This window comes from Oncorhynchus keta, chromosome 32, assembly GCF_023373465.1.
Source record: "Oncorhynchus keta strain PuntledgeMale-10-30-2019 chromosome 32, Oket_V2, whole genome shotgun sequence".
NCBI classification, from domain to species: Eukaryota; Metazoa; Chordata; class Actinopteri; order Salmoniformes; family Salmonidae; genus Oncorhynchus; species Oncorhynchus keta.
Window position 1 is genome coordinate 4,379,151 of NC_068452.1, and position 14,911 is coordinate 4,394,061.

General features: G+C 43.9%; 1 protein-coding gene and 1 pseudogene across 1 annotated transcript; one reads left to right on the top strand and one right to left on the bottom strand.

The window, feature by feature from the left end:
- Positions 1–7,829, bottom strand: LOC118380980 (arf-GAP with dual PH domain-containing protein 2-like). The gene is made up of 11 exons (XM_052490397.1): positions 7,559–7,829; positions 6,765–6,895; positions 6,505–6,596; positions 6,142–6,230; positions 5,835–5,947; positions 2,156–2,302; positions 1,997–2,080; positions 1,818–1,880; positions 1,613–1,690; positions 1,267–1,495; positions 1–1,104 (listed from the first exon to the last, which is right to left on the bottom strand). Exons 1-11 carry the CDS (start codon positions 7,644–7,646, stop codon positions 1,073–1,075), a joined length of 1,146 nt encoding a protein of 381 aa, XP_052346357.1. The 5' UTR covers positions 7,647–7,829; the 3' UTR covers positions 1–1,072.
- Positions 7,830–8,098: 269 nt separating this feature from the next.
- Positions 8,099–10,548, top strand: LOC127914437 (transcription elongation factor, mitochondrial-like; annotated as a pseudogene).
- The last annotated feature ends 4,363 nt before the right edge of the window (positions 10,549–14,911 follow it).

Here is a 14,911-nt window from a genome sequence, read left to right on the forward strand (position 1 = left end):
TAATGTTTAACTTACTTTTACTGGTGTGTGCTATTGGCATATGTAACAATGACAGACAGGACATGCAAAATCATTTAAATAACAGTAGGCTGCAATCAACACAAAGATAATAAAACACTGTATTATAAAATAACTGTTATACAAAAAACAAACTCTACTTGCTCCATTAAAGTATTGTATCGCACTCTCTTGCTTTCTATTTACAATGACTGTACAAAATATTAGGAACACCCCTCAGAACAGCCTCAATTCATCAGGTCTTGGCCTCTACAAGGTGTCAAGGATGCAGGCCCAATATGGCCCATGTTGACTCCAATGCTTCCCACAGTCGTGTCAAGTTGGCTGGATGTCCTTTGGGTGGTGGACCATTCTTGACACACACGTAAAACTATTGAGCATGAAAAACCCAGCAGCGTTGCAGTTCTTGACACAAACCGGTGCGCCTGGCACCTACTACCATATCCTGCTCAAAGGCACTTCAATAGTTTTCAATTGTCTTATCCATTCACCGTCTGAGTGGCACACATACACAATCCATGTCTCCATTGGCTGACAAATCCTTATTTAACTTGTCTCCTCCCCTTCATCGACACTGATTGAAGTGGATTTAACAAGTGACATCAATAAGGGATCATAGCTTTCACCTGGTCAGTCTATGTCATGGAAAGAGCAGGTGTCCTTAACGTTTTATACATTCAGTGTATATACACATTAGTTAATAGAAAGTATATATTACATTCCCAATATCCCAGACAATGCCATCAGTTCCCATCTCATAATATGCAGTCCTGTCACTGGTTTGCAAGGTGCCCTGCATAATGGTGATTTGCAATGGTTACCAGTGCTGGTCCACATTGGCAGCTCTTCAGTTCGTTTAGCCTCCTTAGCCTGAGTTCATTTAGCCTCTCCTCATTTTCCAATACACATGACTCCATTGAAGAGTTCACTGATCACCTCTTGTGAGAAGCCTCCACCCTGCCACTGGTAGGCTCTCTGAAACAGGCAGCCAGCCTCACACATCGCCATTTCTTCCTGTGAATCGTGTCTTCCTTCCCTCGGGTTTTTACACCATTCATTTTTTCATCCTTCTCATGTTTGCCTCAGCTGAAATAACAAATAAAGACAAATGTTCAATAATATAAAAAATAAACTTATTTCAGCTACTCAAAAGGTATAATTTTCTGTCATTGACCACTTTTACAATAATCGTAAGTCTCATGCTGCTGGTATATTGTAAACATAGTGAACAGTGAATGGTCTTCATACTGTTGTAGTGCTGCGGTAGCATAGGCTGGGAGATTACTAGTTTGAAGGCTTCTATCCACTCCCTCTGGTCCTGCTCCTGGTCACACAGGAAGACAAACTGCCTGTCTGGCGTCTCCAAGGTGACCCCGAACCTCCACCTGCCACTGCGGCTCCCCTTAGGCTGGCCCTCCCTCACAGAGTAGCCATGGCCCTCTGTGCCGATGAAGACAGCTCCCAGTTCCAAGGCATCCTATAGACAGACACACAGCAATACACAAATAGAGACTGCCAGACACACACACACACACTTTGCAACATTCTTCTCCACAAATACAAATGTCTTAAGCATATTCTCTGTTGTCATTACCAGTGAAGATTTGAAGTAGGACAGCTTCCTGTCCGTTAAGTTTAAGATGAACCATCTCTTCTTGAATGGCTCCCATTGCTAAGAACAGACACAGAAGGAACAGAATCAGCCCTGGCTGAGCATCATACAGGTTGAGTTTCTGATGCTCTCTGCGTATATCACTTTAGAACTTCACTATGTTCAATGAATTTGCTGGATTACTAACCGTTGGGCCGGTTTTCTCCATGTAGCCTTCTTTAATGCTACTTCTGGTTATCAAAGGTACAACCTGCACAAGCAAAAACATAGAAAGGATGACAGATCTGTACAGAGGGAGTCCTTGAAAGGATGACGTCACCTGTGACATATCATGTCAATCACGGCGATACAAGACATTGAACTCACGTCACTGTCCCTGGCATTAGGGTTGACTTTCTTGAGGTAAGCAAACCGGGTGGCCCGAATCGCATTGAAACAGGACACAATTTCCTAGAAGTAGGAGAGAGAAATTTGACCCCGAGTCTTCATGACAACGTTTCAATTGAGTTTGTCATAGGTTATTACCTGGCTGTTGTCATGGTAAACAAACAGGTTTCTGGTCCGTTCTTCCTCCAGGTAGGAGATTTGCAGCCCGTGGGCGTGGCCTATCTTTTCCGGCTGGAACACGGCATTGAGGTCCTTCATAGAGATGACTGCTTTGGGCTTCTTGGACTAGGGTCAATAATACACAACAGGCAGCATTATAATGATCCCTTCTCAGGTATTTTATATTTAACATTTATTTAACCAGGTAGGTCAATTAACATTAAATTCTTATTTACAATTGACGGCCTAGCAAGAGAGAAAGGCCTCTTGCGGCGATGGGGGCTGGGATAAAAAAAAATGTTTTTTAAATGGACAAAACAAATCACGACAAATGAGACACCACAACACTACATAAAGAGACCTAAAACAACAACACGGCAGAAACGCAGCATGACAACACGACATGGCAGCAACACAGCATGACAACACGACATGGCAGCAACACAGCATGACAACACGACATGGCAGCAACACAGCATGACAACACGACATGGCAGCAACACAGCATGACAACACGACATGGCAGCAACACAGCATGACAACACGACATGGCAGCAACACAGCATGACAAAAACATAGCATGACAACAACATGGTAGCCACAGCATGGCAACAGCACAACATGGTAGCAACACAGCATGGCAACAGCACAACATGGTAGCATCACAACATGGCAGCAGCACAACATGGTAACAGCACAAAACATGGCACAAACATTGTTAGACGCAGACAACATAAAGGGCGAAATGGTAGAGATTTTTTTTTTTAACATGCGAAGCAGCCACCAGTGTCAGTAAGACACTCTTCCTACTCTCCCACATAACCTTTGTTTTGGATGTGTTCAGAACAAGGTTAAGGGCAGAGAAAGACTGCTGGACACTAAGCTTTGTTGCAGGACATGACACACAAAATCTGGGGAGGAGCCAGCTGAGTATAATAGGCTGACCACACCGCTGGCGTCACGTCGTTGCAAAATACATTTAGAAATCTATGTTATTCAATTATTGCACCCACACTGGTCACGCCCGTCAACGAGCGCCTGCGTCGCCAAGGGATAAAATATAACTCCTTTCTATTTCTGACGCAGATCGCGCTGGAGGTCCTGCCTCTCCCATCTCCTCATTGGTTTATAGAAGCAGGTATCCACGTGCCATCTCCTCATTGGTTATACCCACGTTGGTGATTGAAAGAGGAACTGTGTTGCCAGTCGGTGTAGTAATACTATGAAAGTTTAGATGCCAATCACCATATAAGTTCAAAGATGAAAAAGCCTGGAAGGAGGAGATGACTAGAAACGATTTGGTTAACCGTTTTATGTGTGGATTAATTGTCGGAGTAGAGGACCTTGTGCATTTCAGGTAAAATAACAACTCAATGTTTATATCCCAGGACAAATTAGCTAGCAGCAGCAAGCTAGCTAAATAGGACAAATTAGCTAGCAAGTGCAAGCTAACTAGCTAAATTGCCATCAATGTTTAATGCTTTTCGACCTGATCCCAAATGAATGTAATTGGTTCAGGGTTTGTTTAGATATTTGAACCTGCGTGTCGTGATTCCGTTTGGTGTAGGGGAACAAAATAAATGTATGCACGATGGCGCACACGCACAGCCGGTTTGGGTTCCGTGTATAAGACTGTATCATCTGCATATAAATGGATGCAGTGCAGTGCAACAATTGAATCCATTTTAGGATATGGCTGTAAAGTAACAAAATGTGGAAAAAGTATAGGGGTCTGAATACTTTCCGAATGCACTGTAAGTGGATAAGAGCCTATTGCCTGAGGTATGTTGTTGATGTAAATTGAGAAGAGGGGCCTGGGATCGGGCATTGGGGTGACAGGTGGGCTGAAACAGCAGATGTTCTGACTTTACATATTGCACTCTTTGAAAGAGGTAGTTAGCAAACCAGACCAAAGACTCCTCAGAGACACCAATACACCTAGGCCGACCCACAAGAATGGGGTATGGTGGGATTCAAAATGGTTGGTGATCTGTTTGTTAACTTGGCGTTCGAAGATTTTACAAAGGCAGGGCAGGATAGATATAGGTCTATAACAGTTTGTGTCTAGAGTGTCTCCCCCTTTGAAGAGGAGGATGACCGCGGCAGCTTTCCAATCTTTGGGGATCTCAGACAATACGAAAGAGAGGTTGAATAGGCTACTAATAGGGGTTGCAACAATTTCGGCAGATCATTTTAGAAAGAGAGGGTCCGGATTTGTCTAGCCCAGCTGATTTGTAGGGATCCAGATTTTGCAGCTCTTTCAGAACATCAGCTGTCTGGATTTGGGTGAAGGAGAAGCGAGGGCTTGGGCAAGTTGCTGCAGGGGGTGCTGAGGTGTTGGCCGGGGTAGGGGTAGCCAGGTGGAAAGCATGGCCAGCCATGGAAAAATGCTTATAGAAATTGTCGATTATCGTAGATTTATCAGTGGTGACAGTGTTTCCTATCCTCAGTGCAGTGGGCAGCTGGAGGTGGTGCTCTTATTCTCCATGGACTTTACAGTGTCCCAAAACTTAGTGCTACAGGATGCAAATTTGTGTTTGAAAAGGCTAGCCTTAGCTTTCCTAACTGACTGAGTATACATACTGGTTCCTGTCTTCCCTGAAAAGTTGCATATTGCGGGGGCTATTCGATGCTAATGCAGAACGCCACAGGATGTGTGCTGAAGCAGTGAATAAAACAAACTTAGGCTTCTAATGTTAACATGCATGAAACCAAGGCTTTTACAGTTACAGAAGTCAACAAATGAGAGCACCTGGTGAATGGGAGTGATGCTGGGGGCTGCAGGGCCTGGGTTAACCTCTACATCACCAGAGGAACAGGGGACGAGTAGGATAAGGGTACGGCTAAAGGTTATAAGAACTGGTCGTCTAGTGCGTTACGAACAGAGAGTAAAAGGAGCAGATTTCTGGGCGGGGAAGTATAGATTCAAGGCATAATGTACAGACAAGGGTATGGCATGATGTACAGTGGAGGTAAACCTAGGCATTGAGTGACGATGAGAGAGGTTTTGTCTCTAGAGGCACCATTTAAGCCAGGTGAGGTCACTGCATGTGTGTGTGTGTGTGTGTGTGGAGGCAGGAGCAAAATGGCTAGCGAAGGCATATTGAGCAGGGCTGGAGGCTCTACAGTGAAATAAGACAATAATCACTAACCAAAACAGCAATAGACAAGGCATATTGACATTAGGGAGAGGCATGTGTAGCTGAGTAATCATAGTTATGAAGGAAGGTTTCTCATTAAAGTTTTTCAGCAAGCGTCTATGACAAATCAGTACAGGTCATTTAACTGAGCAGCCAATTCAGAATACAGTGATCACTAAGGTCACTACAGAAAAACACCAGACTGATACCTAATCAGGATTATTTGTGAGGATAACATCAAGGAGAGTAGCCTTTTCTGGGTGTTTGGGATCATACCTCATGGGATTGGTAATGACCTGAGAAAGATGTTGGGAGTCCCATTGCTTTAAGTAACAGGGGACGTTCCCTGTGACTTTTCCAAAGCCTTCTGGGCACGTCCCCAGGACGACATTTTGTTAGCTGGGTTATCTGATCCAAGAAGATGGAGAGAAGCTACTTAAAGGGAAAGGGGGATACCTAGTCAGTTGTACAACTGAATGCATTCAACTGAACTGTCTTCTGCATTTCAACCAACTTACATCCTCCTTGGTGAAGTATCTCAAGGTGAAGTCTGTTTCAGAGAGCAGGAATCTCCTTTTCAGGAACTGCTTGTTGTCCTTGCCTTTCTTCCATAGAATTCCTTCGTAAAGTCCTGAATGGGATCCAACCAATACAAAACATTGATTTAGTTAGTATCCCTTCTCTCTTCATACGCAGTATTTTGGTACGTTTGTTTCTATGCCTTGCTCTGTAGACAGAGATGTATGGAAATGTTGTGTGTTCCTTGACAATTTTAATCAAATAAATGTACTTATCCATGGAGACTTGTCAACATTTAGCACTTACCTGAACTATAACCTTGCTGAAGGGAGTTACTCTCTCCTGTGAATTCTCTCCTCTCATACTTAGCACGTATCCACTGATCTTTAAGAACACTGTCAGGAAACCAAAAGGTTAGATTTAAATACAAAAACGAATATATTAAAAATACAAACTTTTTGTGTTCAATATATGACTCAACTTCGACCACAAACCCTGCAGTATTTGCCAACTCAATCAATTGTAGGCTAATCGACACCAATATATTTCTTCCTCTTCTCTTGAAATAATACTGCATCCTTCCACTGAATGAACAACTGTCAAGTCATCACAATTCACACTTCCTTGAATTGAGTGAGCGAACGAAGACATTGATATAGTTCCACTCACACACAGTCCTTCTCCTTTGGCCGGTAGTAGAAGGGAGGAACACACTTCTCATAGAACGCATTGGCTGCAGCGTTACCCCTTGTCTTCATAAACTACAATTAGAAACATAATAGGAATGTTATAACATAATAATAAGCATGTTATAACATGACAACATCAAAGGTGATGGTGACTATTATTGTGTGAGCTTGAGAGTGCATCCTTCAAGGTGTAAAGGTTCTTGGTACACTAATGGGCTATTGTAACGTGTTAAACTGTACCTCTACTAAGGAATCATCCCAGAAATCCAAACGTATGGACTTTATCCGGCTGATGGCAGGCAAGTCCCGATGTGTCCCCGAACAGTTCACACATACAAACACACCAAGTTTGTATGATGCCCAGTCTGGCTCTGTGAATAGCAGTAATATGACACTGTATCAATCCACCAGACACTGGCAATGTTTTCAGCCTGTATACCTTTGAACCACATTACTATAGTTTGGATATTGGACTTTGTAGTATGTCATGCCTTGATTGGTTGTTTTTTCTAAGGTTGGCTCATGAGTTGTAGAGAGTTACTGGAAAGGAGGAACCATTATAATCATTGTCTGAATTAACTATAACTTCCCCCAAAATAACTTCTTTAAAAAATGCCATGGTTGTGATCATTTGACTTTTTAGTAATTTAGAGTGACTTACAGTTAGTGCATTAATCTTAAGATAGCTAGGTGAGACAACCACATCGCAGTCGTGGTAAATACATAATCAGCAGTGAAATCCAGTGAAATAAAAGCAACTATAACTCACTTGTCTTACATGGCTTAGGTTTTTGCTCATGCACCACATTCTATGAACAATAGACAACCACACTGAAATAGTCGATCATTAATATGAAATAGTCACATAGAAGACATAGCTTCTGTTTGGGGGTCCGTCAATATTTTACTACTTTAAACTTTTGTTTTACAGTTCCTATCTGTACCTAATCCTAGCCACAATGGTAACCCAAACATGTCAAATGTTAGAGGCTATCAATCATGGTTTAACATGTATTTTATTAAAAATAACTCACCAGGGGCCCCACAGTCGGCACAATGGTCGTTGCTGGGCTGTTTCACCATTTCAAGCAGAATCTTCTTATTTCTCTCCGGACTTGCCATAATTAAATCGGCTATTCTTCTGCGTCAATCAAGTCCCAACAAACGAATTGCTTATTTTACTTAGGTCCATGCCTTTTCATTAACTTCAAATGTATTACGTCTATAACAGGTGTCAGGACATTTTTCTGGTTGTTGTTGCACTTGACCGCGCTCACAGGCCGACGTTTCCCTTTCTCACTGGCATAGCAACATGCCGTTTATTGTTCTCCACACAAACACTCACTATTCAAATAACAATGAGCAGGGGAAGTGAAAAAAGCGTTGCCATATATTACGCATAATTTATAAACGGAGGTAGGCCTGGCAGAATAGTAATATCTAAGAAAAACAACTGTAATTGATTGTATGGTATATATTCCAACAAATTATATCGAGATAATATATAATGTCTTGATAATGTCACCAAAGTTAATTCATATTGAAATATAAATAAAATATCCTAATAAAAACGAAGACATCTTTTACGAAGTTTGCACTTGAGATGAAAGTCAGTGAGATTTTAAATGCAGCTTCAAGAACCTGGAGAGGAGGGGGAACATAAAAGTGCCTCGGAGCCAAGTATGCATGATCCTTGTTTCTGCATCGGCGTGAGATTTGCGAACAATTAAAGGGCAAAAGTTTGAATGCATTACCTGTAAAACCACGATTACAATGTGGGTTGCAAGGCGATGAATGTCTTTAATCGCCCTGAGAGGTATGCACAAATATTTTTATTCAAGCCGCGAAGTTTCTCGTAACTTCTTAATTACATTTTTTTCAGGTGCTATTTGTTAGCGGGTGGGTATAATTTGTGGAACTTTCCAACAGGAATCTGTTCCAAAAACAAGGTTGCCGACAAAACAACGCATACAAGGTTGATACCAGGTAGGGAGGGAGTGGCTATTTAATTAATTCATGTGAGTTGATGCCTATTCGGCAGCTAGTTAGAGAGGGGAAATGATCATAATACTTTGTATGCAACCTTGTACTTTAGGACGTTTTTGGAACAGATTCCTGTTGGAACGTATCACTAATTATACCCGCCCCCGATTGTATGTTTCCCCTCTATTCTTGCAGGGCGGTATGGCTTATTCTACCAACCCCAGGGCTTACTCCCCAAACTAGAATTCCGATATCTCCACTGCACGTGTTGCTGGAGCAGTCGGATCCCAGTCGCAGGCGTTGAAACCCATAATGACACCCTCTCTCCATCTACTACTCCTTGTGATGATGACAAGTCGCTGGACGCATACTACACCTCAGCGAGATGTCATTCTGCAGCTCCTCAACAGTGCGGCAGAGTCGGAGCTCGCCGCCGTCAAGCTCCTTCGTGGACGCAAGTCTGTCAACATTGTGGAATACAGGACTAGAAAATCTCGAAAGCGTCACAAATGTGCCGCTTCTGAAACACAAAAGTACTGTCATTGTCTTCAACTCCATCCTCAACCCTCCGGAGAACGAGAAATGTAAAGATCCAGCTAGCCAAGTTCATCAGACCAGAGGTGGAAAGGACCTGACTAGAGGTAAGATGATTTAGCTAGATGGATGGCCTTGAGGTCTGGATGTTGATGGGACAGTTGGGCAGCCCACAGGGTCAGTCCCCGCATAAATACGTCAGTGTTAATACATGTGCATTAATCCCCCTTTCTTCCAGGAAGCAAATTCCATAGTGTCCATTGTGTGTTTGAGTGAATAAAATAGCCTGGGCGCATGTGGATCGTGGCATGAACGTGTTGGAGTGGAAACATGAGGATTGCCACAACTTCCTGAAGGGAACCTACATGGCTTCTGCCTACTTGCATGACGTAAGTTGAATGTTTCCGACCGAGGTATTTTTGCATTTGGGTACGTAGGTTAGCACTGAGACATGACTGTGCAGTCTCCTATGGTGTCTATCTACAGCCATGTCTCAGGGCTAGGTTTTAGCTTAGCACATAATTTACTCTAATATCCCAACTCCTGTACTGAATCACATCTCATTACGTGTCATAACATCACCAGATATCCAGTGTGGTATCCCACCTCCCCACGGCTGACTTCATTGTGGAAAAGCCATCCATCTCCCTTCAGAACACTGCCCTGTACCCAGTAATGGCTCACATGCGTACAGTGGAGGCTATGCTGTTCGCCCTGCTGGAGCCCCGCTACAACCAGCCTGACATCACTGCTCCACCCAAGGTGCTCAACATGATGCGCACCACCGTCGGCCGCCATTTTGGCCTCACGGTGGGCGAGTTGCTCTCCAGCGGGGCCCAGGCGGTGCAATGGATGATGGAGTCAGTGACTCAAATTCAGAGGGTGACATTCCCTCACAACCTTTCTGTGAAATACAGGAACTCCTTCCAGGTGGGTTGGCGGCGTCGGGGGGAGGAGCTGTGTGACGACATGTTGCAGGCTGTGGCGTTTTACAAGCTGCTCAGTGAAGAGTTATAATACAGCAGCAATTTCCACCAGGGACTGAAACTGGTTGACTGTGTACAGTATGTGTGACCTGGTGGGGTTGAAGGTCACAGAGCGAACCTGAGAGGCTTGATGGAAACTGACACTAGCTTATATTTAAATGAATACTACAGCACTTCCCACCTCTAGACTCAGATGGTATTGCACTTGAGGTGTCAGTTCAGGCCCCAGCAGCTGAACTTAAGCCTCTCCTCAGACACCACACGTCATGTTCTTCACTTTCCCATGAATAGAAAGAAGTGCTCTGTCAGGGCCGATAGTAAAGCAGAATAGGCTTGAATGTGTTCGGTGATCCGACAAATCATATGAGACCACCTGCATCTGTACCTTTATGGACAAATGTTTAATGCCTTTCAAAGCCTGAAATACCTCTGGTTTTAAACACCAACTCACTTAATCAGATTGTAACAAAATGCATGTTATTTTTTTATGTATAAATATAAAAATAAGATTTCATATTTCATTTATACATTTGGAATGCATACAGTAGAAACTTCTCACTCAATGTAATAAGCATGAATGAATGTACAGCAAACGTTTTCATGAACGCCCATATGGGCTACATTCACTAAATCACAAGTCATTAACATGGGGATGATGGCATTAACCTCTGTCATGCGGTGTAGAGCCAGAACTTGCTGACTTGATTTTCCCATAACAATGACCATTTATCTGCAAGGAGGCCGAGGTAATGCAGCAACCTAAGAGAAAGAGCATTCATACAACAAATCTGTCTTAAGTCATCTGAGCAATCTCTTTAATTATAACTTTTCTCTTAGTAGAAATTAATACGGTGCTCTTATGCAGTGTATTGACTCACCTGCCTTGGCCCTGCTCCTGAGTTCTCTCTGATTGGCACATGGTGCGGAGGACAGGCAGGTAGTCCACGGTAACAGCTTGCTTGTTTCCCAAGGTGCAGAAGGCTTGGTTTGAGAGGACAGTTCTGATGAGGTCATATCTCCTTTCGACCACGCTGGAAGACAAACTTCTGTTCAGATACCACCAGAAGGTTGTTTGCAATGATGCTCATTTCTGACTAACAGTTTGAACCAAATTCTAACAGCATTACAAACGTGAGTGCTAACTTCACATAAGCATGTATGGTAATTTAGAGGACTGAGCCACCAATGTATTTCTGACAGCGAAAAAAATAACACTCAGGAAACTGCAGTCAGGAAGTGGTCTGGGTGGGGTGACGGGGAGGTTGAGTTTCTCCATCACCCTCCAGCCTCTGGGATCCAGCCCATCCCTCAGACACCCTGGCCAGGCACCTCTGGAAGCCCAGGCCCTCTACTGCAGCCTGGATTTCCAATGTCATCTCACCCCACCACCTACAGCCCCCATCCTCTCTCATCTAGCAGTCCGTCCTTAACCTCCGCCCCTGGTCTGCATGGGCCAGCTTTATGTGGAGACTCACTCGGTTGAGATGTATCAATGAAGGACACGAGGTCCATAAAGTCAGTTATTGCATCTAAGCAGTGGTACACCAAGCCATCTGCCACCTTCTCAGTTTGAAGTTTGCCATTAACAGTCTCAGTAATATTTGATACACCTGGATGAGCCCTCAGAAGACAGTGAGGCGCTAAGGCATTACTAACATGTGAGCTGATCTGGAATCAGATATCCAGACATTTTTCTCCTCAGCCTGGAGCCAGAGTACACCTTAACTGGTCTGATCCAGGATCAGTGGGACCTGAGGGTGGTGGATGTCAGGGGGTGTTGGCTCACTCTGAAGCCTAGAGCGAGTCACTTTCTTTGGGGTGAGATAAGGACTGGGCTGGGTCCTGATTGGTAGGGGAAGGAGCTCCAGGTTCGAGTAGTGTAAAGCTACACATCTCCTCCAGCTCTCAGTAAGGATCTCCATTAGCTTGATGGTGTCTGGTCTAGCCCAGGACTGGCACTGAGGAATCACAGAGAAAGGCACCTCATACAGTCAGACGGTCATTCAATGTTGTTACCTGAATAAAAGTATTGGATGTTCATCTAGTTCAAGGTCACAGGGCCTCTGAGGTGACGTGCCTTTAGAGTGGTCTGCAGGTCATGGCTGGGGCCAGAGTTCAGGAGCTCCAGCATGCTCGAAGTGCAGCCCACGTCACAGGAGGATGGCAGGGAGAAGCATTTTCACCCACTGCAGCAACAGCCAGAGCTAGGGTTCACCAAAACAATCAAGTGATTCAATTGTAAGACTTGACATACTCTTTCAGACAGCGACCAAGAAAAAAGGGGTCACAATACATGTGATATACTAACACACCTAGACATTGAAGTTAGTCAATAAATGGTTTGTCACTCACTTCCATACACACCACCTGCAGGGTCCTTCAGTGGGGTTGCCCTCTGAGATGCCTGTCCTCCTCCACTGCAGATCCAGAGCTGCAGTCGGGTACGTCTGATGTGCATCTGGTTCAGGCTCACCAGAGAGGTGATGTCCCCAGCATCCATCCTGACGTTCTCAGCCAGGCACAGCAGCTGCAGATAACTGCAAACGTTCACCTGGGAGGGTGCAAGACAGAAACTAAATGGAGTAGCAGCTTCATATCATATCATGCACATTAGGTGAGGGGATGCAATGGTGCCAAGATGCTCGACTCACTACTGAAGGTTGTTTTAAAAAGGATCGCTTCAAAGTCTCCGCCAAACTTAGGCCTTGAAGGAGGGATCTGAAGACAGTTTTTGTGTTATGATTCAACTTCACATCATTTTCAATACAGATTGAACTAATATTTTTCAGTATATACACACACACACACACATCTAGTGGTCAGTATCACGGGTCTCTTGGTAGTCGTCATGAAGGTCTTGATTGCTGTGAGGAATCCCACATCATCGAATACGACATCAACCTGCCAGAGAGCAGGTGCAGCTTGGTCACTTAATTAAAATGTCTAGTCTGCAACCTGGAACTGCTAAACAACCTAAATTGAACTACTGACTGCTGTGTGGTTTACCTCTTCAAATAGAATGAGTGATGTGGACATCCTTTTACTCCAGCTACCGGTTGGTGGCTCTTCAATGTCTGGTGACAGTTGACTGACCAACGTAGGGTTAATAATATCTGCCTTCTTCACAGTCACGATCTTGAGACAAAAAAAAAATGTAGGAAATAATAAGGATTAAACAAAAAGACTAATCGTAGCCACGAGGCTGGTGGGATGAGCTATAGGAGGACAGGCTCATTGTAATTGATGGTATAAATGGACCGGTATCAAACATATGGAAACCACACGGTCGGCCCTGTTGCATTAATTCCATTCCAGCTATTACAATGAACCCGTGCTCCTATGGCTCCTCCCACCAGCCTCCTAAGATCCACACATGCCTATGTGTGGTTAACTAAGCTCGCAAGGTGTTTCTTAACTGTTTGGTAGCTGCTTGTCCTGTTTTGTAGATTACAAAGGGCAGTCTTAAGTTTGATCTCTGGTTTACGCTTCTTCTTGAAGACGTTAGCCAGCATCATGGAGGCTGCACTGCACCTCTCTTATGTTGGGAGCTAGGGAGCTACGAGGGAGCTGAGGCCCCTTCCTAGAGGATGAGAAAACCTTTCTGGGAGAGGCCTCCTTTTATCTGTGTGAGGAGAGCACAAAATCGATTTAACCCACATTCTCCATTGGACAAACAATTGACAAAATAGTTCCTGTCACTTTAAGTGATTTTCAGTAGATGATTATGCTTAGACTGCAATAAAGTAATTTTCTGTAGCGGGGTGTGCTTACCAGCTACTGTGTCAGATTTAGTTGGTGTTGTTGTAGCTACTGAGATGAGATGGTGCTTCCCTGGATCTCCCCCAGGTGAGATTGGGTGGCCTCCTTCAGTTGAGTCAGGACGTGGTGACCACTGTGCTGGGAGGAGGCGTTCACGTCGAACACCTGGAGAGGCCAAGGAAATGAGCAGTCAAGACAGCCACCTTACACATATTAACACGGACTAGTCATACTGCACCCGAAGGTTAGAAGAGGACTGCATACACCCGTATGAAAGCTAACCTGTTTTGGTGACTCCTATGACTGAATGAACATGAGCCAGCCTCTCCTGGTTCTCTGCTTTACCCATCTTAACAAATTACCCACAAACTGCCATTTAAATGTTTAAAAATATAATTGAGGAATGTCTTTGTACCATATTCTAACACTAATCAGCAAGTACTAATCAGCAGGTCCTATTCAGGCTCCCGAGTGGTGCAGCGGTCTTAGGCACTGTATCTCAGTGTTAGACATGTCACTACAGACACCCTGGTTCGAATCCAGCTGTATCACCACTGGCTGTGATTGGGAGTCCCATAGGGCGGCGCACAATTGGCCCAGCGTCGCCTGGGTTTGGCCGTCATTGTAAATAACAATTTGTTCTTAACCGACTTGCCTAGTTTAAATAAAGGTTACACATGTAAAGGTTTTTACATTTTTATAATACAGTAGGTGGTTTTATTTTACACATTTTCCCCCATCAATTCATAAAACTTTTTTTTTTTACCATTGCTGTTGGCATTGTTCTCTAGTTTCCTTTCTAGCTCTTTTCTCCTCTCAGTCAACTCTCAGTTTCCATTTCTTTAACCAACTGCCAACAGAAATAAGGAAATGCATTTAAGACACCATAAAAGCTAAACATTGAAGGAGCTAGCAGTGGTGTTAGCAACTCACCTGTGTAGCTTCTTTACAGAGGCGGAGTTGCCTATTACCTCACTGGAGTGCTGAGGGCGGTACTTCTGTCCACAGCAAATCCTCAATGTTGGTAGATATAAGGCAGATCCCAATCAATGACAGAGCTAAAGCTAAAGTTTCAACAACAATCTCTATTAGGAATCATCACCTCTCCTAAGGCATTGCTGTGGA

Excerpts from the sequence above, each read along its gene's own strand:
- LOC118380980 (XM_052490397.1), bottom strand. The coding sequence starts at position 7,646 with ATGGCAAGTCCGGAGAGAAATAAGAAGATTCTGCTTGAAATGGTGAAA. Across the intron at positions 6,231-6,504 it reads CCAAAGGAGAAGGACTGTGT|TGTTCTTAAAGATCAGTGGA; the intron begins GTGAGTGGAACT and ends GTTTCCTGACAG. Across the intron at positions 5,948-6,141 it reads TCAGCAAGGTTATAGTTCAG|GACTTTACGAAGGAATTCTA; the intron begins GTAAGTGCTAAA and ends GATCCCATTCAG.